This window comes from Passer montanus, unplaced genomic scaffold (genome assembly GCF_014805655.1).
Source record: "Passer montanus isolate IOZ18808 unplaced genomic scaffold, ASM1480565v1 scaffold8, whole genome shotgun sequence".
NCBI lineage: Eukaryota > Metazoa > Chordata > Aves > Passeriformes > Passeridae > Passer > Passer montanus.
In genome coordinates, this window is record NW_024373256.1 from 8,769,046 (window position 1) to 8,794,872 (window position 25,827).

Consider the following 25,827-nt stretch of genomic DNA (forward strand, 5'->3'; position numbering starts at 1 on the left):
CTGACAACACTTTTTGCAAAACAAATGTGACTAAAATCTGCTGTTGTAAAAAGAAGTTGATGGCTCCTCTTTAAAAACATTTAAGTGCTCATTTTCCTCACACAGCAGAAGTGAAACCACAAACGTCCCAGGCTGTTTGAGGTCACACAGCAGCACAAGGGAAGTAGAGAAATGATCACTGCTCTTTTTTTCTGTTCCCTTTCAGTTTTAAGACACTCCTCAAAGAATCAGATATGGGATCAATAACATATATTGACGGAAAAGTAAAAAGCACCCCAATATTAACCTGTTTTATAGTTTGTAGAGACTACCACAACCCTAGATTTCCAAATACAGCCCACTTTATCATGAACAAGAAACTTGAAATGTTATTGACTACAAAGATGAAGCTTTTTCTGTTGTGAACTGTTTCAGTTTCATACTGAACAAGAAAATGACACCGAACCATTTTGTTATCACAAATCACAAGCTGTAAAAATAATTCCAAAAATCCATACACTCATGTTTTAAAATGTATTGAGTATATTACAGTAAAATAAAGCAAGCTAAGTAAAATCAGATGTTTGCTTTCACAACTATTCCCTTCATAGTGTTATCTTCCACACTAATACCCGCACACCTCAGTACACCACGAGATCCAGCAGCTTTTTTCCCCCCAGACTGCCAATTAAAACAAGAAATCAAGGTAGATAAACTTCTGGCATCCTCCCTCCTAAAAGACTTGAAATAATGAGCTCCCCATCTAAGTCTCATCTAAGCACAGCATCCACTGAAGACATCAGTGTTTCTGTTAGCAAATCTGACTGCTGTGAAGACATGCATTGTTCTGGGCGCAGCAGCTGACTCAGCTGTGCCTTGTACAGTAGCTTGTTTGTACAGCCCTTAGTTTGGACAACCCCATCCCAGGGAGAAAGCCCTCCCGTGGAGATCAAAAACAAGACAGGGTGCAAAGAACAACCTCCCAAGCAGCATGTCTGCACTCTTGTGTCAGCAGCACACGAGGCAGCAGGGGAGGCACTGCAAAGCCAGCAGGTCCCTGACGCTGTCACCAAACAACAGCTTTAAAACCCTGGCCTTGGAAACAGGAAGGAGTAGAGGACATAAAAGTTTTCAAGGTCAAAAGTGCTTTCAAAATAGGCACTTGCAATAAATGTTTTATCAAACATAGAATGAAACCCCCAAAAATCCAAGCAATGAGATGCTGAAGAGCAGCCTTGTTGTGCCCTGGCGGCAAAGCCCCCGCAGAGGCAGCGCCACACACCCCGTGTGTGCAGGGACACAGCTGCACAGCACACCCCTCTGCCCTCCCAGGCTCCACAGAGCACCATCAGGGAGTCCACCTGCAGGGTTTTATTTAGAAATTTCATTTAATAATGTATTTATATTAAGATAATCCCAGACTTCTTTTAGAAAAGCATTCACTTAAGAATGCGGCTGATGCTTCTCTGCCTTTCATCATGCCCTGAGCATAATGTAAACACTAAAAATGTTTGCAGGGAAGGAATCTGAGACTGGAAAGTACACTTAAACACCTTCAACTGGAACAGCACATATTTTATCCTAATGTAGTCATGGCTTTTAATTGTTTCTGCAGACAAGAGCAATGGTCCCTCATTCTAATAGAGTCTGAAGCAATTTTAATGTGATCTCACTCTTCTCTCCCTTGTATCAGTTGAAATGTAAGCTAACCACAAACACAGGAGGGATGTTTTGCATATCATGGATTTTTATTATTTTTTAAGTAAGAATTTGAAGCCATCTCAGGCCACACAATGTTTTACCTTTTGCACATTGTTCTTACACAGATGCTGGAAGAACCCCAGCCAGAGGCACTCCTGGAGCCCAACATCCCATTCAGTCAGGAGTTCTTATGTAAGGCCCTGCTGCTGCTCAGAAACACTTTGAAATAAGGGATTTTTTTTAATTCTCCTAAATCTGATCATACATTTCATCTTAGACTCCTCAAGTACTCTACCAAAATAGGAGGGGATGCAGAGGAGGTTTTTTATTTTCCAATACTTGGACATTAACTTCTAGAATACATCCAACCTGGCTGTCACTGAGTTTCAAAGAAAACAGTAGTGGAGAAGTGGACCCCTAAGTGTCCAAGAACCCACCATTCTGGAAGGCATTTTGGTTCAACTCATTAAAACACAAAACCAAAAGAAGTCCTCAAGTGCTGCCTTGGAAAGCACAACCCCAAAAAGGAGAGAAGACTTCTAGATTTGTTTCACTTACCAAAAACGGAGCACAAACCCAAGTGAAGGTTGCCATTGCAGCAAGGTAAGCAGATTTTTTTAGGACTTTGAGTTCTTTCTGTCTGATCTCTAATACCTTCTCTCTAAAGGCTAATTCCCAAGCATAAAGTTTCAGAACTTTAATCCCATTGAGAATTTCATTCATCAGCTTAATTCTGTTGTCTTTGCTCTTCATTTGAGCCACCTAAAAACAACATTGCAAAAAATAATTAACAGAGCACAATACTTGGCAGAACCTCAAAGTTCTGAGCTTTGTATTTTGCAATGGCAAATTTACCTCATTATCATCAAAAGCTTACTAGCTTCCCAAGCAGGAAATCTGAGATACTATCTGAACAAACAAATATGCAGAATTAACAAGATGTTTTAAACCAATTAAAAGAATGCTTCATGTAACTACAAATCCAAAGCAAGATCAAAACAAGTGTGGCACTGGTTTTAGTGTGATGAACCCTGCAACAGGCAGCCCTGGGACTCAGGTACAATATGCAGTTAAAAAATAAACCAGTGTAAGAGGTGCAGCTTGCTTCTAACCTTAGACCAAATTGAATTTTGCTTTATTTTCAGCACTATCAATGGCTTTTTTCTTCTTCATCTTTCCAGGAAACAAACAAACAGAACAAGCCACACATCCTGGAAACATGAACATTTCATTCATGGCCATTAGGTTCATTAGGCAGACACTAGTTTACCTTTGCACTTTAGTTCTTAGGCAAGTTAAAAACTGAACTCATTCCTAATAATTCAGTCACTGGACATCTCATGAAGCTGTCTGAAGTGCTACCTTGGTCCTCACTACTGCAGGTTTTTAGACCATTACATACAGATAAGCTGGAAGGCGGAAAAATACATGAGTTTGTTTATTCTGAATACATAACACCTCTGACCTTTCTTTCCCTTCCCTTTTTATAAGGGATAATTAGAGGAATGGAAAAAAAAAAAAAAGGAAAAATCTCCAGGAACAAGTCAAAGAATAGATGTTTCTTAAAAGCACTATATAGAGATGCTAACCTGATAGGTTTTTGTCTTCATTGCCATCACAGCATTTATTGGAACCAGAAGGATCATGACAGCCACACCTGCCAGCACTGAAGGACCTAAATTCTGAAAAGCACATAATTGTAAGCAATTATTCAAACTAATTTTTTAATCTTGTCTCAAATCACTGTATACATTACAGAAAATCATTCTGAAATAGGCTTTCAGCTTGGGAGAAGAAGAGAAGGACCAATTAGAGGCTTAGGTTAATGTCTATATATTTTGACTCTTTAAACAAACATACATACATACATAGATATATATATATATCTCCCTCATATAGAAGTACATCTAGATCAATTTCTCTTCAAATGTATCTCTATACACACACACACACACACACAAATATGTTTTAACGTTTTGCTGATTTGTCTGCTCTTCTAAAGAAGAGTCAGCCCAGTGCTGTGTGAACTAGAAACAGCAAACATCTCACATGTTACTCTGAGCAGAGTGAAGACCACTTTTATTTAAATCAAGGAACAAGTGAGATCCTCTAGGTGCTGCAGTCCCCCAAAAGATGATAGTTCCTCTCTGCATCCTCCCCTTATGAACTCAGATGTGCAAATTCAGAACCTCCAGCCTTCCCTCCTGACAGCAGTGACAAAAGCAGCTCTGAAAGTGCTGTTTATTAAGAAGCCACTCTCCTCACTGCTGCAAACCCTCCAGTGGTCTGAACAACACATGTGTGTAGGCACAGAATCAGGGAAGCAGCACTGCCAAAGCCAAAAGAAGAAACAACACAGGGTGCTCACCAGCCACAGGAAGTACAGCGCCATCAGCACCTGCAGAGGGGCAGACCAAACCATGTTGATATAGGTAGCCAAGTCCATGAACCTCTGAGCATCCACAGACATCAGATTCACAATCTCACCCACAGTAGAAGTCTTCCTAGCAGAATTTGTGATAACAAGTGCCTACATGCAGGTAAAAAACCCAAAAAACAATTAAAACAACATGAGGACAGACTTAGTCATTTGCATTTTCTCCACAGAAGTCAAGTGCTTCAGACAACTGCATCTTTTAAATTACAAGCAATGATTTTACTCCTTCATATTCTGTTTACCCTGTACATCCTGCAAAATGCAAGTTATATAGTTTGAATCAATCAGCTGGGTTTAAGCTAACACAGAATTAAAGTCAATAAGCAAACTTTGGGATATGGGCTGGTGGTTTTATTGCTTGGGGGCATCATTTAGTTGGTTTATTACTTGTTTCTGTTTAGTATAAGAAGTGGAATCTTCACTTCTTGTGACACATTTTTCTCACACAGATCTATCAGTCCACAGCTTTCTAAAATGTTCCAGCTTATTCTAAGATGGCACTGCTGGTAAATCCCAAAGGAAGCTGTAAATGTAGAAGCATCTTTAATTTCTGCACCAACTGAAGCACTGCACAGCCCAAATCTAAATGAGGAAAGTTTTCTTACTTGGCAGTGAGAAGAAGCATGTTAAGTAGCAAATTAGAAAACTGCCCTGGCTTAAAGGCTTTTATTTATAAATTAGACATGCTCTTATTTCTATTAAGAGTTAGGAATCAGCATACCACAGTCCCCTACCTTATTACTCAGACTTAAGTGATGCATTCTCACAGTCACAGATATTGCATATTTGTAGTCACAGTATTGTTACATATTTAAAGAAACACCTACCTTTCTATAAATTACACCAACAATGGCTGTTTTGAGCCTCATTCCAGTTACAAAGCAAATATGAAAATACTGGTGAAGGATCAGTGTCTGAAGACAGGCACAAACAAACAGCAGTGCTGTATAAAAGTAGCCCTGCCAGTTTGGGGCAGCTTTGTTATTTACAAAGTTGAGCAGCAATCTGTGGAGAGAGAAATGAGCTCTCTTGATAGATGGAAAACAAAACCAAATGCCATGGTTGCAGCCTTAGGTTATTCCAAACATTGTACAGGTCCTGCAAGCACCTTAAGTACCAAACTTAGATAAAACACCTCAGCATACTTCTTAGAAACTGGAGATCACTTTGTATGAGCATACATCACTCCCTCCTCAAGGTACCAGTCTGAAACATGAAGTAAGACATAGCTCACATGTACAGCATTCTCTTGGAGCTACACTGAGAAGCTTCATATCCCCTCCAGCTGAAATAAAACCATTTGCAGCTCCTTTACTTCTTAGCTCAAAGCAATACAAGCCTCCCAGCTCCTCAGCTCTCTGTGGCATCCCATAGACACAGAATAACTCCAGGTTAGAACAGGGTAAAATCTCCTGCTACTGCTGATTATGTTCCTGCCCTGCCTCCCCAGTGATGAAAAGGAAAATAAGTTAAACATTTATTGTATGATGTTGCAATTTGAAAACCAATGGACTGAAATTGTGTTTGCTCCCTTTTCTGACATCTCTTGCTCATTGTATCAGCTGAAGGCAAAGCAACTTGGGGAGTGAAATACCAGCATGTTTTAAATCCTGTTCACATACTTTTAATGCCATAATAAAGTATATAGGTCTTACTTCAGAATTTCTGGGCCTGCAAACATCAAGAGATCATGTGCAGCTTTAAAAAGGAAGCTCATGAGAAAATATGGTCCAAAGGTTTTGTATAACACCTTGAATAAAGATGCTTCAGAGCTCTTCTGAGATGGTTTTATAATCAAAGCTTCAACCTCTTCTGTGACATCACCATTTGAGTCGCCTGATTTTTGCTGCTTTTTGGATGCATATAACATGTTTACTGGTTGCCTGAAAAAAGATCAGGTAGACAATGTAGTCTTTATTCAAGCACAAAGCCAACTGGAAAAATGTTCACTGTACAAACGAGATGTAAATGAGCTGCTTATTGTGATTCTTAACAGTTTAACCAAGTTTTACTGTCAAACACAATCATACAACATAACTACATGAACTGGCTGTTCAGGAATGGCTTTCTTTGCTTGGATAGGTAACATTCCTGTAAATCTCTCCCTTAAGTCTGCCCTGGGGAATGAGGAATAGAGGTGTAACTGGTAAGCTTAAAGAGCAGAGGACATTATTTTTCTAGAACCCAGTGTGCTGAACTTTCATCAAAATCAATGCTTCACTGTACCACCAGAGTTAAAAGACTGAAGTCAGGTTAATGCCAAGACATCCCCAATGGACTGAACACATTCTTTTCTTACATCTGGCTTATGCTAAACTCCATGCTCTGAACTTCTGAGGACAAGCTGGACGTAAAACACACTGTGTAAGCAAGCACACAATTCCCCTTCAATGAAAAGGTGCTCCCGTTTGCTGCAGCCAAGGATGATGAAAGTAGCATGGAGACTGCAGGCATGCAGCCTTTCTAATTTTAGTCATCTGGCTTAGATGCTCAGACTCCCTATATAGTCAAAAGAAAGGAATAAGCTGCTCACTTTGACACCCTGAACTACCCTCCTGAGGCTTTGCCAACTACAGAGGGAGCCCAAGCTCCTAAATTACACGGCAGAAGTTTGTGACCAAACACTCCCTCCCCAGGGGAAAACCACACATCAAAAGTCACAGAAATAAGTTTTGGATCATGAAAGACAAAGTTGATGCAGATCTTCATAATGAAGAAATGCCCGACTTGGTTCCAGCTCTCTGAGCACTCAAGGACAAACCTACAAAAGCAGGTTTGGTAACAAACAACAAACACCCCTAAGCAGAGGCTGAGTCACTTGAGCTCTTAAACCTCTGTGTCTTGGCAGAACTGAAAGCCAGGATAACTGAACTTACCTCTTGGTCTTTGACCACTCTTTTGCCCAATTTCTAGCCAAACCTGGCACTATTTCCTCTGATTTGTCCTCTTTATTTAATGACCACAAATCCTTGGCTTCCAAAGGGCTCCGATAACCCCGAATCATCAACCTGTATTAGAAGAAATCAGCAATATAAATTGAAGAGCACCAAAAATGTTTGTGTATATAGAGAGATAGATAGAAAGATAGATATAGCTGCATCCAGCCCCAGAACAGAGCCAGCTCTCCACAAAGATGCAAGCAAGCATTAGTGCCTGCAGCAACACAGGTCCAGATGCTAAACATACATCCTCCTGTCTTTACTGGGAGAACTAGACACCAAAACAGCTAAGGATCCAGGATATGCCACTGAATTCAAATTCCAGGGAAAATAAAAGAAAGGATGAAGTGATCTCATTTGAAAATCAGCCAAGCAATTAATATTCCCATGCCTAGCAAGTTTCAAAATCTTTATTAGCCTTTAATTTCACAAAGCAACTCCTTTCATCTAGCTTTCTGTTGGAACTCTGGCCAAGTACCAGCCACAACTACACACCAATATTATTTTACATGCTCCTGTGATTTAACTCACAAATCATACAGCATAAGTAAAATTAAGTTAGTGGGAAAAAAAGAGCCCATTGGACAAAAAGAGGTAATAGTTCCCAATGCCTTAGTTTCTAAATACAGCAGACAATTTCTCCTTTCTTGTATTTCCCAAGGAATTTTTTTTTTATTAACTTCCTTCATCAAACATAATAAATACAGGCAGGTAAAATTTAATTATTGTTGCATGATTATTGCCAATTTAGCTCTGCAAGCAGGATCCCATCTGACTTGAACTGGTGATTTATACAACAGCTTGATCTTACCCAGTGATCCACCAGAATGTGATTCTGGAGAGGAAAGAAGCACTGAACTCTGGACATGGATTCTAATGGAGAGAAAAAGAAATCAATCCACATACAAAATGATTGCAGGGCCAAAATAAACCAGCAAAGCAGAAAAGATGTTTTTTGAAATTCCCTTTGTTGACAGTATTTTTTCATATTACTAACACTTGCCATTCATGCTGCTGAGAGCAAACACAGCACAGCTCCAGGGCTGTCAGCAGGCTCCACCACATTAAATAAAGAGGACACAGGAATAGCAGTGCTCCTATCAACAACACAACCAACAGCTGGAGGAATTTCAGAGGCCATGGAGGCCAGACAGTGTCTCCAGGTGTCCTGTCAATGCAAGGTATGCTGCCTACCATGAGAGGGCACAAATATGATAACTAGGTAATCATGAGTGAAAAATGCACCTTTGTTCTAGCAGTGAAGTGCTGGGACCCCAATGACACAGATGCACGGATGAAAAAAAGGTGTAACCCCTTAGGAGCTCTGCATCTCATTCATCAAATATGTATGGGAAACTGAAGTATCAATGCACTCCTAATCTGGCTGGGTTCAAAGAGCACAAAGGGTGGGAGAATTTCAAAGGTATGAAAAGTTCATTTACTGGCAGAATTTCTGTGCACATTTCTCTCTTCCCTCTTTCAGAGCTCTGAATAGCATCTAAATGCTAAAACCTCTCCTTAGGCACAACAAATGTGCTTTTATATAACCATACAACCATAACTGAAGCAATTCAGTTATCTATAAAAGTCACCAAAGATCATTAAAGCATTGCAACTAAACCAGCCAGAGCCAAGGGTTTCCAACATTTGCCATTTCTAACTCATGTTTGTGCATCCTGTACTGTGCTGTCCTGCACTGTGCTCTAACTCAGCTGTACTAAACAGAGTCCTGCATTTTCTCTTTTTCACATAACTTTTTCTGCAACCTCTACAGGGAACAATAAGAGTGTGTATCAGAGAGATGCTTTTGTTTTTTGAAAGAGGATAAGAGATGCTTTTGTTTTTTGAAAGATACATTTGCAAAGTATCCAAACATTTGCAGTAAGATGATGGCAAACAAATCCAACACCCTTTATTAGTGAATAAATAAAAGTTTTTAAAGTCAGAGAAGGGGAAGGGTGTAAAACCTTCCGTGTTCAGCCACTCCTTTCCTGATACACAGATTTCTACTTCAGCAAATACAGGGAATACCTTCAACTGCGTCAAAATGTTAAAATATTCTGAATTTTACATAAAGTGCTGTGTTGTTTTTTCCTTTATATTTTTTAATCTACTTGCTGGTGGAAACTCTAAATTTATCTAAATTTTAGATCCTGTCCTACCAAAAACTGGACTTGGTTTGCATAAAGCCCAAGTTTAAAATATTAAAACATGTTAGATTACTTTTAAAATACTACTACTTTTGATAAAATTAAATCATTATCACACAAATAATTAATAATCCAAATGACTTTCATGCCAGATAGAATGAAGACAAGTTTCAACAAGTCTAGATTTATGTAATATAAACAAGATACAAAACACATTGCCTGACTTCTACATACATCAGCATCCACACTCAGAAATTTCACTGTTGTTTGCTGGCTTAAGTAAACATACTCTAAAATTTCACTGAAGGCTCACAGACATTTCTGGTTTGGAAATATTTGGCAAAGGGGCATAAGGCAGAATTTAAGGCTGACTAAAATGACTTCTTTGCTCTTTTCCCCAACAAAATGAAAGGTTCAAATTTGAGGTCTGCCTTGTTTCCTGAAAACATTCTAAATTCCTAGAAATACTCAGAACAGAAAAACAAACCATTGTGGTCTCAAAGCACCTTGTAATTATTCCAACCATGATCAAAGAAGAAAAGGTTTCCTTACACCATCCTGTCAAATACATTTAACCCCTGAATGAGATGAAAAGAGCCAAAAGCTGAGGAGGATCCAAGACTCAGTAATCTGTTCCTCCCCCCAGGCACACTGCCACGGCCAGGCAGAGCACCCTGGCACCAGGACCTGGAGAAGGTCACTGTGCCATTCAGGAAGTGCTCATGGACCCTTTCCACAGTTACAAAGGCAGTATTTATTTCCCCCCTCACACATTTCACACCTTCCTTCATCAGTCAGTGTCACTGAACTGCCACCAAGCCAGAATCAGACCTTGTATAAAACTGAAATTCCTAAACCTGGCACATCCAAACTGCAGGCAGTGCCCAGTGTCACCCCCTGTGACCCAGAACACCTAACCCAGAGGGGGTGCAAGGATGATCCAGCATCTCTTGGGTCACTTCAGATCCATGCCATAAAGCTCATACATATAATTAAGAACACAAGCCAAACAGATCATGTGTAGGCAAAATTAAATATCTACATCCAAACCACCCTCTAGCATTAGCTGCTCTTGCATCTGAGCTGGTTAAATCTTTACTTGACATAAGAGTGATAAAAACAGAAATCAAACACATCTGCCCAAGCTGAAAATCTTTCCAGGTCTAAATTCTTCCCAGTGTTCAAATGAAAGTGAATCCACATGCTAGTGCCTGCTGAACATATCAGATAACCAGGAGCACAGCATTTCAAATCACTACTTCCCACTGGCTGCCAGCAGCACCACTGAATATAAATATATATAACTTACCCTTCAGGAATGCTATTCAGCAATGAGGGCAACTGTACTTTTGTGCTTTTTCTTACATACAGCCCCTCCCTTCCCCCAGTTTTGCATGTTATGGGCTTCTTTTGCATCACCAAATAAAAAGCAGAATTTTAAATATTTGACATCTTGGAGACGATGGCCCTGTAGCTCATTACACATAATACTGCACATAGGATATTTGGCACTCTGCACAGACTCACTCACAGGATCATTTACTGTTTCAGAAAACAAAGGTGGTTGCTCTGGAAAACAACACAGGATGAGCTCTACTAATACCAGGACAAAGTAGATACAGAAGGTGGCATAACGAAATGCATCCTCATCAGCACCCTGCAAAGGAAGGTCATATTCCAATTAGAAGGCTTGAGGAATTTGCAAATAACAAGTTATGATTAAACAGAAAACAGCTCCTTACTGTAAATTCTGCAAATTAAGTGCTACACTACTCACCCCCATGCAAATGAAAGTCAATGTCTATTTTGGTAAAGGGAAGGTAATGAGAGGGGAGAGGATGTGAAAGACACATTTATTTTTATTCAGTCATTACCATTAAAATACAAGCATGAATTTCTTATGTAAAAAGTTCTCTTTAACACATAGTTTGTGCCAACACAGCCCAAATTTTAAGTCAGTGTATTCCTTACAGGGGCCAAGACATTTATGCACTGGGTAGCAAGGAGCATTAAAAGCAAATTTTTTAATTAGCAGAAAAATTATAAAGAGCAGAATTGACATCACACTTTAAAAAAATTACAGAGAGCAGAATTTACATTCCACTTTGCTCTATTGTGTGCAAAATTCAGAGGTTCTTTCAGTTTTTAAGACTGGGACTGATGCATAACACATAAACCACAGAAATCAAAGCACAGGTATAGGTGAACACACACCCCCAGTAAAATCCCATTCCCAACAGCTGAAGATAAAAGCTGGGTGAAAGTTATCAAAATTTCTAATGCAGCTTAAAGGTTTTAAGAAATAGAAGTGCCATTTTCAGGCAGCTCCACAATCAGTCTGATACTAGAGGTGATCTTACTACAGGGCAAATTGGCATAAAAACATTTCACTTTGATTTTGTCCAAGCAGGTGAGACCACACCAGCACTGAACAAAGTGTTTCAGGAAATCCACCTCACAGTCAACAGGAAGGTGACATAAACCCCCAGCCAGAGCAGCTTGATAGCAAAGATTACAGAGAATGTGAGTGCACTCGAGCAGACACATCCGCTCTCCCCAGCAGCCAGCCCAGCTCTCTTGGCAACTGTTGCTACAGTTAAAATCACTACAAATTTCATGAGCGTTTCAAAACACAAGACATCAATTCCTGCTTCCCTTACTGTTACAACCCAAGGAATCCAGGTACACTAAATGAATCATTAACTGATTGCACTGGTGTAATTGCCAAGCAACTATTCTATCACTGCAGCATTTGGGATCATTTTCAGCTGAATGAGGCTAAAAGTCACTTACCATATTTAAGGCATGTTTTATTTTGGATATAAAAATCATGGTGGCACATAACAATGAGATGAACCAGAAAATTGTCATTACACCAGAAGACTGGACTCCTTTTAGTCTTTCATATTGTATTAAAAATGTGGCCAGCAACTGTAGATAAATAAAATGAAAATATATTCACAAATTAAGTTTTACAATATGTTATGCACATGTAAAAGGTACTGTGCTAAAGTCTGCTTATTTAACATTTCTAACCCAGCATCACCCAGACCTTCTAAACCCCTGAAATTAAGTGTAATTCAAAAATACATTTAAATAGGAAATTCTCTGTATCAGTAATAATGAGTAGACAAAAAAGGAAAAAGGCATATGCATTAAATAGACATAAACAATCACATACACAAAAGTACTGCCAACCTTTACTTCTTTACTTTTCTGGTTCTATATAACAAATCAATATGGAACTATGGCATTTCTGACTAGTTGTTTTTAAAATAAATAGATTTTTTTTCCATACAAGCCATAACACCACACAACACCAACCAAGTATTACTCTATTACTGTATTTTGTGTGTTTTCAGAGTCCTTTAGGAAGCTCTACATCTCACTTATCTACTGCAACCTGCATTTTCAACCAGCCTGACAAAAGCTTGAGAGTTGCATTATTAAATGACCACAAACTATTTAACAGCTCTTGCATTTGTCAGTATGTTTGGGGGTTTTTTTGGTTGTTGTTGGGGTTGTGGTGTCCCCTGGAGCACCATTAATCATTCCAATTCTGTAATAAACCTAAGGCAACTGACAGCAAATGAATAGCAAGGCAATTTCCTTGAAAGGCAGGGATATTGGTGTGAGAGCAGAAAACCCCAGCACACCTAGGTCAAGGGAGGCAGCTGGGGACACCTGTGTGACTTGTGGCTTTCAAGGCTTTCCACTGTGCCACCAAGAGTAACAAAGATAACACACACTCAAGAACGTTACAAGAGTTTGAGATCCTTCAACAATCTCCCCCCAGGTTCAGGGGTTTGCATTATCCAGGCTGAATCAGCTCTCTTGAGTTTATTCCTCTGCCCAATGCCTGAGCCAAACTATTAAATGGATGCCAGCTCAGGCCTACCAAAATAAGACAACTGAAACTGCCTTGTGTGCTGGTGTGCAACACGCTGAACACAGGTGAGAGTCTGATTTTTATCTTTTTTCTTCAAAGACAGGAGGTATTTCAGAGTCAATATTTCACAGCACAACTACAGAATAAGTCTGTATAAAAAGGCTGCAGCTTAAAGGGTTACAGCACTATGAATACTACAGAGATGGTGTTCTTGCTTACAGCTTTGCATGGACAATGGCTGTGCAGAACTTACCATTGTTATACCCAATACTGTAGGGCTAACGAGAAAAAATGGAGCTCGAAAAATATTTTGACTTCTTTCCCAGAAAGAGTAGAAAAGGTCTGCCCAGCAGACTATCCACAGTATTAAGCCCAAAGCCTGCAATAAAAAACATGTCTTTAATACATCAATTCACAAAGATAATGCAGCACAACATATAGATAAACATTAGATGTTATGTGTTAGGAGGAGTCATAATCAATTCATATCATTTGGGCAATTCTACCACATGCACAAAAGAAAATAAATTTGGCTTTAATTATTGAATTCCAACTAGAAGAAAAAAGTTTACTGATTTTTAATTCCATGTAATTCAGTCTATTATGACCAGCAGAAAGCTGGTCTCCTGAATAACAGATTGCACAGAAAAAACCCTCTCCAATATACCATGTGATTACAGCCCTTCTTACAACTTTGCACTCACTCTATAGGAAAGAAAAAACCCAAAAACATAAAGTACCTATTTCACAGTAGAAGTGGAATAGAAGACCTGCAGCAGCTCTAGAAATGTATGCTGTGTAACTTAAGAAGCTGACAGGATAATAAGTTCTTTTTATGATAGAAATAAGGGCCTTGAGATTGAGTTGCCTTGAAATAGTCTTCTCCAACTGCTCTTTACAAGGATTTGCATGTTTGTTGCTATGCCAGGGTAAATTTCAGCAAGTCTGATAAAAGGGCAAAGGAAACAGGAAAGGCTGGGAAATCAAACACAAGCAGAACAAACAAGGTACCCCTGAATTGTGCACAGAGGTCAAGACTGATGCTCAATACTGTGCTAAAACCAGCTGAAAAGAGCTCCCAGCTCCCAAGGCAGGCTGTGGGGCACTGCAGAGGCACGCACCGTCTTGGCTTTGTTAAGGGTGGACACCTGGATGTAGCCCCTGTCGTGACGGCGAAGGTACAGCGAGTACACTGGGAAGCACAGCCACAGGTAAATGCAAGGAATCCAGAGCAGGACTGTGTTCTGAAAGCACAGGGTGAAGTCTGGGTCTTCTGTGTGCCATGTCAGATTCCAATCCTAGGGCAAGAAAACAGGCGAAGTTACAGAAAAAGCCAACAGTGAACTTCAGTATTTGACAATCAGAAACAGGAACTCAGAATAAAAAAATCCACAACAACAAGGCATAGAATCAAGTCAAAGGCTCACCCTTGCAGTTTGTTTCCTACTCAACAAGGAGAGGATGTAAATTGACAGAATTCAATGTTTTCTTACTTCTCTCAACATGATTTTCAAGTCCAAGGTAAGTCACCACACAATCAAACCAAAACTGATGCTCACAGTAATAAAAACATGACATTTTAATCACTGGGAAAGGACTATTCACAATGACAAACTATTTAGTACATGAGCTTTCACACCATATTTATGATTGTTCTGAGTTAGGAAAAAGATAAAATTTACTGCAAGAGATTAAGTCATTGACCTTGCCGAGAACTTATCACATGCAACATTTGAGAGAAAGTGCTGTAGATTTTTGACTCTCCAACAGAATAATGCAACGCACAATATTGCAGCTGTAGATGGACTGCAATATTCAACAGCCAAGCATTGCTCTCAGGCTTCTGTTTAAAAGTCACTGAGGCAAGAGCAGCAGTCCCATGCCCAAAGGCTTGTTGACTATAGTGTTAACTTTTCAGTGGCAAAGCATTTTTCCAGGCAGTTGCACAGCTTACACTACACAAAACACCAGTACCACCACTGGGACATAATGTCAGTAATCCTACTCCTTTATAAAAGCCTGAGCTGGTCAATGAAACAGGTGCCATTATCCACATTTTATAGATGAGGAAACAGAACCAAAAGGAGCTGTAGTGCCTGTTCCCTCCATTCCAACATCAAAGCCAAAAGCAGATCCCACTGCCCAGAATCACCACACTTTGATCCTTGTTTGCTCCATGTTCCACTGAATAAACAGCTTCAAACACAATTACAAAGAGAACACAGATCTAAAGAGGAATGGAAGATAATTTTCCTTCCCCATTTCCCTCAATTTTCTGTCAGAATCTAGGACCTGATAAAACAGGCAGCACACATAGGACACTCGGTGGGGTTTTTTTCCCTCTAATTCCACAGCATTCTAAAAATTCTTCTCACTTCATATCATTTTCAATTTTTCATTTTTAGAAAGTCTCTCAGCCAGTTCCGGGGCATTAACACTGGTAGAACATGAGAACGCCCAGTTGTGTTTGACTGTGTCTGGGAGGGGTCACAAGCTGTTCGTGACAAGGCAGTGGCTCTGAGACTGCGGGCCAGGCTTATTGAGTTTCCTGACTGCAGAACTCATCAGCAATTTCAGCTGAGTCATCCTTACATCCAGCCACCACACAAATGGTTTTGGCTTTCTAAGCCCCAGCTGCACTACCCCAGCACAACAGCCACGAAAAAGTCTCATGACTGCAGAACAGTTTACAATTCACAAATTAAGACAGTTATAAGATTATACAAGTAAATCAACCGGATGCAATCAGCTTTACAAGAAATAAACAAAAGCATCTTTTTACTGAATAAACTTTAGGAGATCTACACACTGTTTAGAAAGGTGTTAACGTCTTTTTCCCTGTTTGCAAATGCTTGCTATAAAATGAATCTGGCAAATACCAGCAAGGTCAGGGCAGGTAACACATGTCATTGCCACGTGGCAAAATAAAAGCAAGAAGTGCTGTATGCATGACTGCTATGAATACTGGCTGGAGGATATTCTAAGAACGTGCAACCTTCCATTTGACTTTCACAGGTGTTTGTTTCTACACAAAAGGCAAGAGTGTACAATGCAATGGTACTTCAGGGTTCAGAACAGAAAGATGGGGCAAGTGGGCAATTTTGGGCAAGACTGCTGCTAGAATTTAACAGCAACATCAGTTCTTTCTTTCATATGGTTCCAGGATTTCATCCAGAGGCTGTTGCTATCAAGCAGGAACATGCTCAGCTTTAAAAACACCTCTCTGTACAAAAAAAATGGCAACACACAGGTGAGATGCAGAAGCCACTTCCATTTCACATTCATTTCAGGTGGCAAAAGGCAAGGAACACGTGAAGAGAGAGACAGCAGCATTTTCCTGCTGGCTCTCCCAGGCTGTGTGCAACAAGGCAGCAGCACAGGCAGGAGCAGAGGTGCAGAGCCCATCCTTGCCCTGAGCACCCCGTGTCCTCACTGACTCCAGGGCCACACGTGCTGGGTCACATCTCCCCACGGGAGCATCCCAGCCAACACCAGCCCAGGGGTGACTGCAGGGACACAGAGCAGGCAGGTGTCTGCAGGACACAGCAGCAGGAGGCTCTCAGGCTGATCCCAGCTGGGATCACCATCAGTGGACAAAGCCAAGAGGAACTCCATCCACTACAAAAGGCAGGCATGCCCTAAGCTCTGCATGGAGGACACCACAGCTCTGGGAGATTCCACTGCAGCTGGAAAATGTGCCACTCTCATCATGAAACCAGCATGCATTCACATTTAAATTATAGGTTCAGTTACACAAGTCTAGACTAGCTGTGCCAGTGGAAAGAACATGCTTCTCCTTAGCTTTATATAAACCCAGTTTCAGTTTTGGGGGTTTTTTCGATCACAAACAAAATGCAGAAACACTCACTGAAACAGACCTTTGTATTAACAGGCATTAATTAGCAAATTAATGACATTTTTTCTGACTCAAGTTTTAGAAACACTGTTTTAGCAAGTTGTACTAAAACATGAAATCACTCCATTTTTCTCAGCTCAAAGATTAACCATTTTCATTCTGACCCCTCAGTTAACTCTTCTGCTTTGCCAAGTCACATCAAATGACACAGATACAACCACTGAAAGCCTACGCAATCTAGCAGCCTCCTGCCATAAAGGAAGAAGAGGAAAAACCATGGTAAAGTCTATAGCTATCAGACTGTATAATCTGGAAGCAGCCTTTATTTTAAGCTGTGACAGCAGGAACCCACTGCAGAAGAATCAGTCTGATCCTTGTTCCTTTCTTGGTAGATGTTGGGAAGGATACACTGTTGGCTTAGTGTAAGTGCAGTCCAGAAGAACCATAACTCAGATGTCAAATAGTTTCAGGCTGTTTTTTCCTTTATTTTCAAAAGTTCCTCAACAATTTTAAAGTTTCCCAGAATAGCAGATGGGTATTTTTAATTTTACCTGACCTATTTCTCAGTTTTCATTTTTATCATCAGCACTATGGTTCAAAAACACCAGTCCACAGTTCTTGTGCCCTGTAGCAGTTTTCTTTCATGCACAAAAAAGCTTCCTATCACATCTGAAATTATACCCTCTGTCTACAAGAAGGGCACAAAAATGTTTGGCATTCCCCAGAATCAAGTGGATCCATTCACAGGTCAACCACTTACTTAACAGTGCATAAAACCTAGGAAAATTAAGAACTATACTAACTCCTGTCTAAAATTTCAGGAACAGGCAAGATAAAAGGCACTGGCAGGAGAACTGTCAGACAAAGTTGCAACACAAAAGGCCAGTTATTCTGCCTTTGCTGGGGGAAGGCAGAGCAAGGACAGTTGCATGGCTCCTGCAGGGCTGATCTGAGGAATAGCAGTATTTGATGCTGGCTGCCTCTCCTGGCAGCCAGGAAAGGCTGGCAAGTGAGCAGCCAGGGGTTGCTTGTTCTCACACCAATAATCCCACTTGACTCACAGCACATTTTAGAATTCTCACTGGCAGAAATGGAGAGACCCAAATTGCTTGGTTTCATGCCTGCTGTGCACAAGTGTGCTAGAGATGCAGGCTGCCAGCCACAGTGTTAAATCCACCTGCATGAACCAAATTGTGACTGAAAAGTGACTTCAAACATAACCATGTAGCTATGCAAAAAATGAAATTACAAAACCACACTGGAATCTTAACATCATGGTCAACACTTATTCCTTCAAATGGAGCTTGACACTGACATTGTGTACCCACTACTTCAATATCACCCACAGAAGAACCACTTCCCTTGTAATACCAAGATAAAGTTTCTCAATCTTATCTCCCCAACAATAAAAAAGACTTTGTTTAATGCAATGTTTACATTTAGTTGACTGAAATTAATTAGCTCTCTCCGATACTAACACTGTAATTGCAGCTGACAACTTTCATTATAATTGTATCATCACTTTCCCACTGAAATAGGAAGTCTTACAATCTGCCAGCTCTAGATACAGGATTGAAAAATTTCCCAGTGTAGCATCTATAAAACCATGAGCTGAGTGAACCACTCTCTCTCTCAGTGTAGGCTAAAAGCCAATGGCCTCATGGCATCTATCTAGGACAGCAAATTTCCTGCCTCTCCCCAGACAGGAGATTTGGCAGATCTGGCTCAGCCTACATCTTCAGAGGAGCTGCATCAGCACACAGGAGGGAGGGGTAAGGGAAGTGCAGAACAGCACCTCTCTCTTTAAGGCTGCTTTAAAGGAGCTCTGACCTTGCTTTTAAAAAGTCCCCGGTACCTGATATGCCATCTTTGTTCTGCCGTTCACGTTTTGGAGTCAGTTCATGAAACCTGTGCTGAGGCTCACCCTTTGTCTGAGAGCGTGTTTAGAATGGAGCCTAAACAGGAATGATCATGGCACAATCTTCACCAGCATCAGATCTGCTCTGCTGGGCTCACTGTGCAGCCCACACCACAGGGAGTGACAAGTTGGTAAGACAAGCAACAGATATCTGTACAAGAAAAGTACTCCAGAATCCCTGCAAAAGTTGTCTAGCCCAGCTTTCCAAAATACCACATGGAGACTGAGACCTCAGAAAAGGGAAGACACCATGCCTCCCCTTCACTTCAAATTCTAAGCTTTATTCTTGGAAGTATCTTAATGTTGTCAAAGACAAGACTGTCAGAGCAAGAGGTGGAAAAGTTACAAAATATAATAATCACATAATAAACAAGGGTCCTAATTTTTTTATCATGTATATAAAGAATATTTGGGGGAGGGGAAACACCAGTGTTTCCAGTGACAAGAAAATGCCCTTAATTTCTCATAATGTTTTCTACTAGAAATGGTTTTAGCAAGTTATAAATGGTTTAAGTGCTCAACAGTAATTACTTACATAATGCAGATTTGAGTTGTCAACACAGACAAGGAAAAGCCTCTACCTTCCAATAACTGGTCCTGAACTTAAATAAGGTGTCTGTACCTCCTTGTCCCAAACCCACACACTTCCTAATATTTACAAAAAGTTGAGATCCTTTATTATAGAAAGCACTGCATCAGCTGGAACTGTGTTAAATTCCAAGGGGAAAAAAAGCATATTTTGCTCTTTTTATTCCCTTTACCCTATAACAAGCAGGTGCTTACAAATTGCCGGAGAAAGGAGCACCTGCAGCTGTGGCATTTACAAGAGATGAGATTTGTAACCTAAGAAGCTAAAAGCCACCAAACTATGGCTATTTTTTGTGTCAGAGAAACATATAACAGATTATACTAGAACTTGCAAAATAAAAATTTTGCCGCTCTCTACGGATGCCACATGTCCATACCCTGCCATATCTGCAAGTCCCACAACCAAACATTTGGCCACTTGACAACAAAATATTCACCACTTCTAGTTTCAGAACCTAAGGATGGTTTTTACCTTTCTGCAACGTTTGACCAAACATTTGGCCACTTGATAACAAAAAACCGCTTCTAGTTTCAGAACCTAAGGATGGTTTTTACCTTTCTGCAACGTTTTTCACTGAAATCACTGTTCCCTAAAAGGATACAAGAAAAATATTCCTGCTCTCATCTCCTTCTTGCACCAAACACAGGGCTTCTGCTTAATAATGCAACAGCCTGTACCTTGAGTTGAGACCACTGAGAAGTCTGAACACACCTGGGTAATAATCTCACCAAGGGACTAAGGTAACAGCTTAAGTTGGGATAAACTGTATCTGAAGGTAGCACAGGTGCAAAGAGTGAGAAAACAGTAATGCAAGGAATTCTGACTCTATTAAAAGTAAGCTAAAGGTCAGTACCCGGCAGTCGGCTTTTTCGAGATGTGACCCAGAGTGACTTCAGCCAACCCTGGCTGACCTTCACTCGGTCCCAGTATAGCACAGTGTTTCAATGTAAACTGCACTGTAACTGCATGAAATGGCACCAGTTACTCAGGCATTTTGCCACCTTTTTTCCCTCATTTAACTTTTCTGAGCAATTCTGAATTGCCAGCTGTAGAATGACAGGTGATGCATTCAGGATATCCTCATCAACAGCAGATTATCAAGCTTAATTTCCCTGTTTTCCCCTTAAATAGATCTATTCTGGATCAAGGGATATCAGTTTCATTTCCAATCTAAGTTTAATTTTTCTATGCACATTTACACCACCATTTTTCTTAAATGGAAGAAAGCTGACAAATAAGCCTCTGGCTTTCATTGCTAAAAAGCACAACGGCCAAGGCATGAAAATCATGCAATCTGCTGTTGATCACAATAAAGCACCATCCTGTGTAGAGGTTTCCCTGATTATCACTGTGCTGCTCCTCTGTTCCAATGCTGTGCACATATGACCTTCCTGTGTCAGTGAACACAAGCAGTTTGTGATCTGCACACTCTCCAGCAGAGACCAAACTCGTAGCTTTTATCAAGCTCACCCAGTACCCTCCCACAGCACCTCCAAGTCCCTCCCCAGCCTTGCCTTGCCACAATCACACTGAAAAGCACTAAGCACATATCTTGCAGTGCAAAGAGCTGCAGGGCTCCAAGAGACGTGCCAATTTACTGCCTATCTGAAGTTCAACAGCGTAAGCCACAGATCTGAAGAACATTAAATTGCTCCTTACATAAGAATGGTTTTTCTTCAGAGGTCTATTTCAATAAAACTACCAGTGTCTTCATAAATAACATAAGCACAGCAGCTGTTTGTGTCACACGGTATCACTTCACAAATGTCAGTTAATAATTGCAATGCATTAAAGAATATTAATAATTTTTTTTCTTAATAAAATTCTATCGAGCTACATTATGGAGCTCTCTCACTACAACAATGTCAACCAAATACAAAACATAACATCTTTGACAAAAACTAGGGAAATACACCAGCCCATTCCCTTAAGTATTAGCAAGAAACTCAAAAGTTTCAGATGTATATTTCACACTTCTTTCTCATAAAACCCTATTGTGAGCTTAGCAATCCCAAAGTGTCACAAAAACTGTTAACCTCTTCCTTTAGCAATTTCAAACATGAAAAGACTTCTCTAAACATGATACCACAGAGTTTACAAGCTCTGACAAAAAACTGAGATTTTATTCAAAGAAAAAACAGCAGATTATTTCAAAATGCACATGCAGTGAGACCACCAAGTGTGCATGTGCTGCTGTCTCCAGACAGGCAGGTCAGGAGGCCAAAGTGTACAGTGAGTTCTGCATCTGCTGTGACATTTATCCTGCTTACCTGGAAGCACAGTGCTCCTCACCCTGCTTTACCTCTGCCTTTCTGTGTGCTGCTATTGAGACAAGGTAGGCTGTGCACAGACAGCAGGGACATTCTAGCCAAAGCTATCTCAGTGTGTCAGGTCACACAGTTTTACAGCTTGAACAGGCCCTTAAATTCACTGAACTGGAATGCAAGCAGTGCAACTATGGTTTTTCAAGCTTTTATGGTCATCAACAACTATCAGTAAATAGTAACTTCATCTTGTACAGCTGTGCCTTTCTTTATGTTATAGATGGAATATTCATTCCAAGACACTCAGTGATGGTAGAGCAAGCAAGGATTAACTGTACTTGTCTAAAAAGGGGGTCTAAAGGAAGCAAGATGCACTAAAGTTCTGTAAAAGAACTATATACAATAAAATCTGATTGCACGGTTAACAAAACAAGTAGTGTGGGAATCCTTAAATTCAGAGGGTTTTGGGAAAGTTGTAAAAGGTAGGTCTTAGAAACAGTAGAACTGCAATTAGAGTTAAGCAGTAGCTGTAAGATTTGTTAGCACCCACTCTTCCCAACAGGACTACTTGTTGCTGTGCTGCAATGAGCAGGGCCACAGAGATAGGTTAGACACGGTGAGAAAGAAAAAAAAAATCATGAAGATGGCAGTCTTCCTTGGGTTCCTGACCTTTCAGAGTAAGTATTAAATAAAACCAATCTGTTTAATTCTCAGACAAGAACTTTCAACAATAACATTCCTTGGGCGTGCAAACAAGAAAAATCCTGGCCAGCAAAGCCTAAGAAGATTAGCATACAGCTTTAAGGGTCCATTAGGTCCTTTCAGCCACAGTTTCCCCCACAATTTAAAACTGAGTTGCCCACAACTCAGGAGCACCTCTGACAGAAAACACATCATCTCCTTGAAGCTGAGTTTGCCAGAAATCCCTCTGCTCCACTAGCAAGGCTCCAGGACCAACCAAAACAGCTGATGCAGCCACCACAGGAATGCAACAACACGTGTATCCACTGTGTATGTATCCAGCTATCACCCAGCTCTGAGGAGCACAGGAGGGCACTCCAGGAGCCAGGACCCAACCACAGGACACGCCTAGAAGGCAAATAAACTCTGCATATACAGAGACAATTTCTGAAAATCCACCACAACTTCAGCTTTAAAGAGCAGCAATAATGCAAATGTCAAAAAAAGCAGCAGCCAGAGTACCCATAAGCACCCAAACTGGCATTTCTACTCTCCCCTGCTGGGAATGATGCAACAAAGAGGAAACAAGAGCATTACTTATGAAGAAAAGTTCAGCATGAAGGAAGATTTTTCCAAGCGCATCCAGCCCTCACTCAAATGCACAATTATTCTTCTGCAGGATCAGAAGAACCCAGAAATCAAACAACCACACCCACAGGATCTTCAGCTGGAGGAAATGAAAGGCAGACTCCATGTGATTTGGAGAAGGATGACAAATCCCAAAACATTGGGAATCAATGCAACTAGTGGAAAAAATGTATGTAGTAGTTTTTACAAAAATACTAGAAATGGCTGTAATACACATGAGAACAATTTTCCTAATAAAAGAATCTGATGCCAGAAATCTTATATAAACTGGTTGCTTCCAACTTCCTTTGTGTAGTTCTTGTGCCTACCTGATGTTACAATTCCATGGCTCAAAGAATGAGCTGGAAGCTCTTTCTCACAATCCTACTATTCTCTCAAGTCAGTTTTTCCATAAACTCATTCTGAAACATGTATTAAGCCCTTCAAATGAAAAGCCTCATTCTAGACAAGAGAAAAAAAATACGTATAACGACAACTCATAATTTAGACAGTTCTGAAAAACTTGAGAAATAGCAGAAAAGAGATATTAGTATAAGCAATGTACAAGCAAGTTAGTAGTCACTTTTGATCCACTAGAAAAAACTGTCTTAGTCTTGATGATCTTAAAAATATCTACTCAGTAATATCCTAATGATTCTTGAAATAAATAGTACAATGATATTTATTGAGACATCTGATTCTGTTTTATTTTTTCACTAGTAAGGCAGCTCATTAGTTCAAAACTATTTGGCAAACATCTGATGAACGCACAAGTAGTTCTCCTCCTATGCTGACTTCTGTAGCTCTCACTCCAGATTTATTTTCCTAAGTTCCAGCTCTTCCCTTCCTCCACACAACCTCCTTCCACATACAAGCAGGTTGCTCCTGAGATGAGTTTTCACTCCGGTGCTCTCCCAGGTGCCAGGAGCCGCGTGTCCCGCAGTGGAGCCGGGTCTCAGCTGAGCGAGACCCCGCCGCAAGGTCCCCACACGGCTCACCTGTGCACAGCCGCCCTTTAGCTCACGCACAGCACCTGCGCCCACCGCTCATCGCCAAGGAAGAGCGAAAATACGAGAAAGCTGCAGAAAGCGCAGGTCCGTGGCCTCCTTCAGCCGCTCCCGTGTGCCGGAGCCGTCAGACGCCGTTACTGTTGTTACCCGCACGGCCCCGAGTAACGCAGCCGGGCGGCCGCACGCGTGGGCACAGACCTGCCCCGGCCACTCGGGAGCTCCCTCCCAGCGCCGGGCAGGCAGCCCTCGCCAGTTCCCCCTCCAGGCATCGCGCTGCCGGAGGCCCCGCACACGAGGCGCACCAGCCCCGCGACCCCGCCGTGAGGACACCGCGCCCGGGCGGAGACCACGCTCCGCCGGCACGGCCCGGCCCGGCCCGCTCCGCGCCGCTGCTCACGCCCGCACGGCCGGGGCGCACCGCAGCCCCCGCGCTCTGCCCGGGCAGCGCTGCACCGCAGGCTCCCGCTGCCGGGAGCAGCCCCCTCGGGCTCCGTCACCGCCCAAGCCCCACCCGGCTCCCCGCCATCCCCTCCGTGCCGACACCGGCAGCCGCCGCCAAGCCGCCGCTGCGGCCCCGTCCCGCCGCTCACCCAGAAGGGCTCGGAAGCGTCCACGCTGCAGAAGCTCTCGATCCCCATGGAGCGCGGCGAGGCGACCGCGGGCTCCCGCGGCAGCGCTTCCCCGTCCACAGCTCTCCGGCCTGAGCAGCGGCGGGCGGGGCCGGGCCGGCAGCGGCAGCTCGGAGCGCTGATTGGCTCCGCGTCACGGGGATGCCGAGCCCGGGGCCGCCGCCGCCCGCGCTGCGCAGCCCCGCCTCGGCGGGGCGGGGGCGGCCGGTCAGCGCCGCGTGCGGGCACCGCGGCGTGGGTGCGTCCCGCGGGGCCACCAACGCCTCCGCATCACGGCGGACGGCCCAGGAGCCTCGGCCAGAGCCCGATGCCTGCCTTTGTTCAACGCAGAAATGCGCCCCCGGCAGCGTAGCCGGGGCGGAATCGCTGCCCCCGGAGCACCGCGGGCGCGCCCTTCTGCCCGGGTCAGTTGTCCCAGCAGCCTCCAGGGTCCTGCGCCTCGCACCCGCAGCCCGCCGGGCTGGGCCGGAGCCAGCGGTGGGCATGACGGTATGTCCCTCTCCGAGACACCGCTCCTGGGAACTGGGTCCCCACGCGTGCCCCGAGGAGAGGCACCGCAGTGCCCCGCTGGCACCCGGCCCGCGGGACTGAGCCAAGGCAGGGTCCGAGGGGAAGGCCCCAGGGAAAGCCGAAGTTCAGCTTTAAACCGCTCACTTCTCAGCGTGAACCAGTTGTACTGGTTTCAATGCCCTTAACTAGTTCAAGTTGATTAGCACAAACAGAACCGAGACAACTTCATCCACAACCAGGTTTGTATGAACATACGTAGTAGTTGAGCTGACTGCACAGCCCTGTGGTTGCACTGGGCTGTCTCACGGTGTCTTCACATCCTATTTAAAATGCTCCAGTTAAATCCACAGTCAGCTCGCCTGACTACTGTACCAGAATAGACCAGCTGGAGTATGGAGGTACATATGTAGGAATGGCATCGCATGCTGCAGGAAATAGCAGGGTGGTTACATAGTACTCTACAGTAACATCTGAAATCTTTAATCACACAAACCTCAGTTTAAAATGCTCTTGTCCGTCCAGCACAATCACGGTAACAGACAAAATTGTTAAAAAGAGACAGATTTTGTTTGTTTAATGTGTAACTTAAAAGCAGGCATCACACACACAAAAAATATATCACAGACTGCTTCTTTATTCACCTGCCCT

General features: G+C 42.2%; 1 protein-coding gene across 1 annotated transcript in view; it reads right to left on the minus strand.

Moving 5' to 3' along the window:
* The window catches only part of ABCC1 (ATP binding cassette subfamily C member 1), a 45,797-nt gene extending 21,020 nt beyond the window's left edge, over positions 1–24,777 (minus strand). Inside the window, exons 1-12 of the mRNA XM_039731665.1 lie at positions 24,631–24,777; positions 14,217–14,393; positions 13,349–13,474; positions 12,000–12,137; positions 10,738–10,863; positions 7,868–7,929; positions 6,994–7,125; positions 5,773–6,000; positions 4,945–5,122; positions 4,049–4,210; positions 3,270–3,362; positions 2,239–2,442 (exon numbers count right to left, since the gene is read on the minus strand). Coding sequence (XP_039587599.1) covers positions 2,239–2,442; positions 3,270–3,362; positions 4,049–4,210; positions 4,945–5,122; positions 5,773–6,000; positions 6,994–7,125; positions 7,868–7,929; positions 10,738–10,863; positions 12,000–12,137; positions 13,349–13,474; positions 14,217–14,393; positions 24,631–24,678 — 1,674 coding nt within the window. The 5' untranslated portion in view covers positions 24,679–24,777. The remainder of the gene's footprint in view (positions 1–2,238; positions 2,443–3,269; positions 3,363–4,048; positions 4,211–4,944; positions 5,123–5,772; positions 6,001–6,993; positions 7,126–7,867; positions 7,930–10,737; positions 10,864–11,999; positions 12,138–13,348; positions 13,475–14,216; positions 14,394–24,630) is intronic.
* Between the last annotated feature and the right edge of the window lie 1,050 nt (positions 24,778–25,827).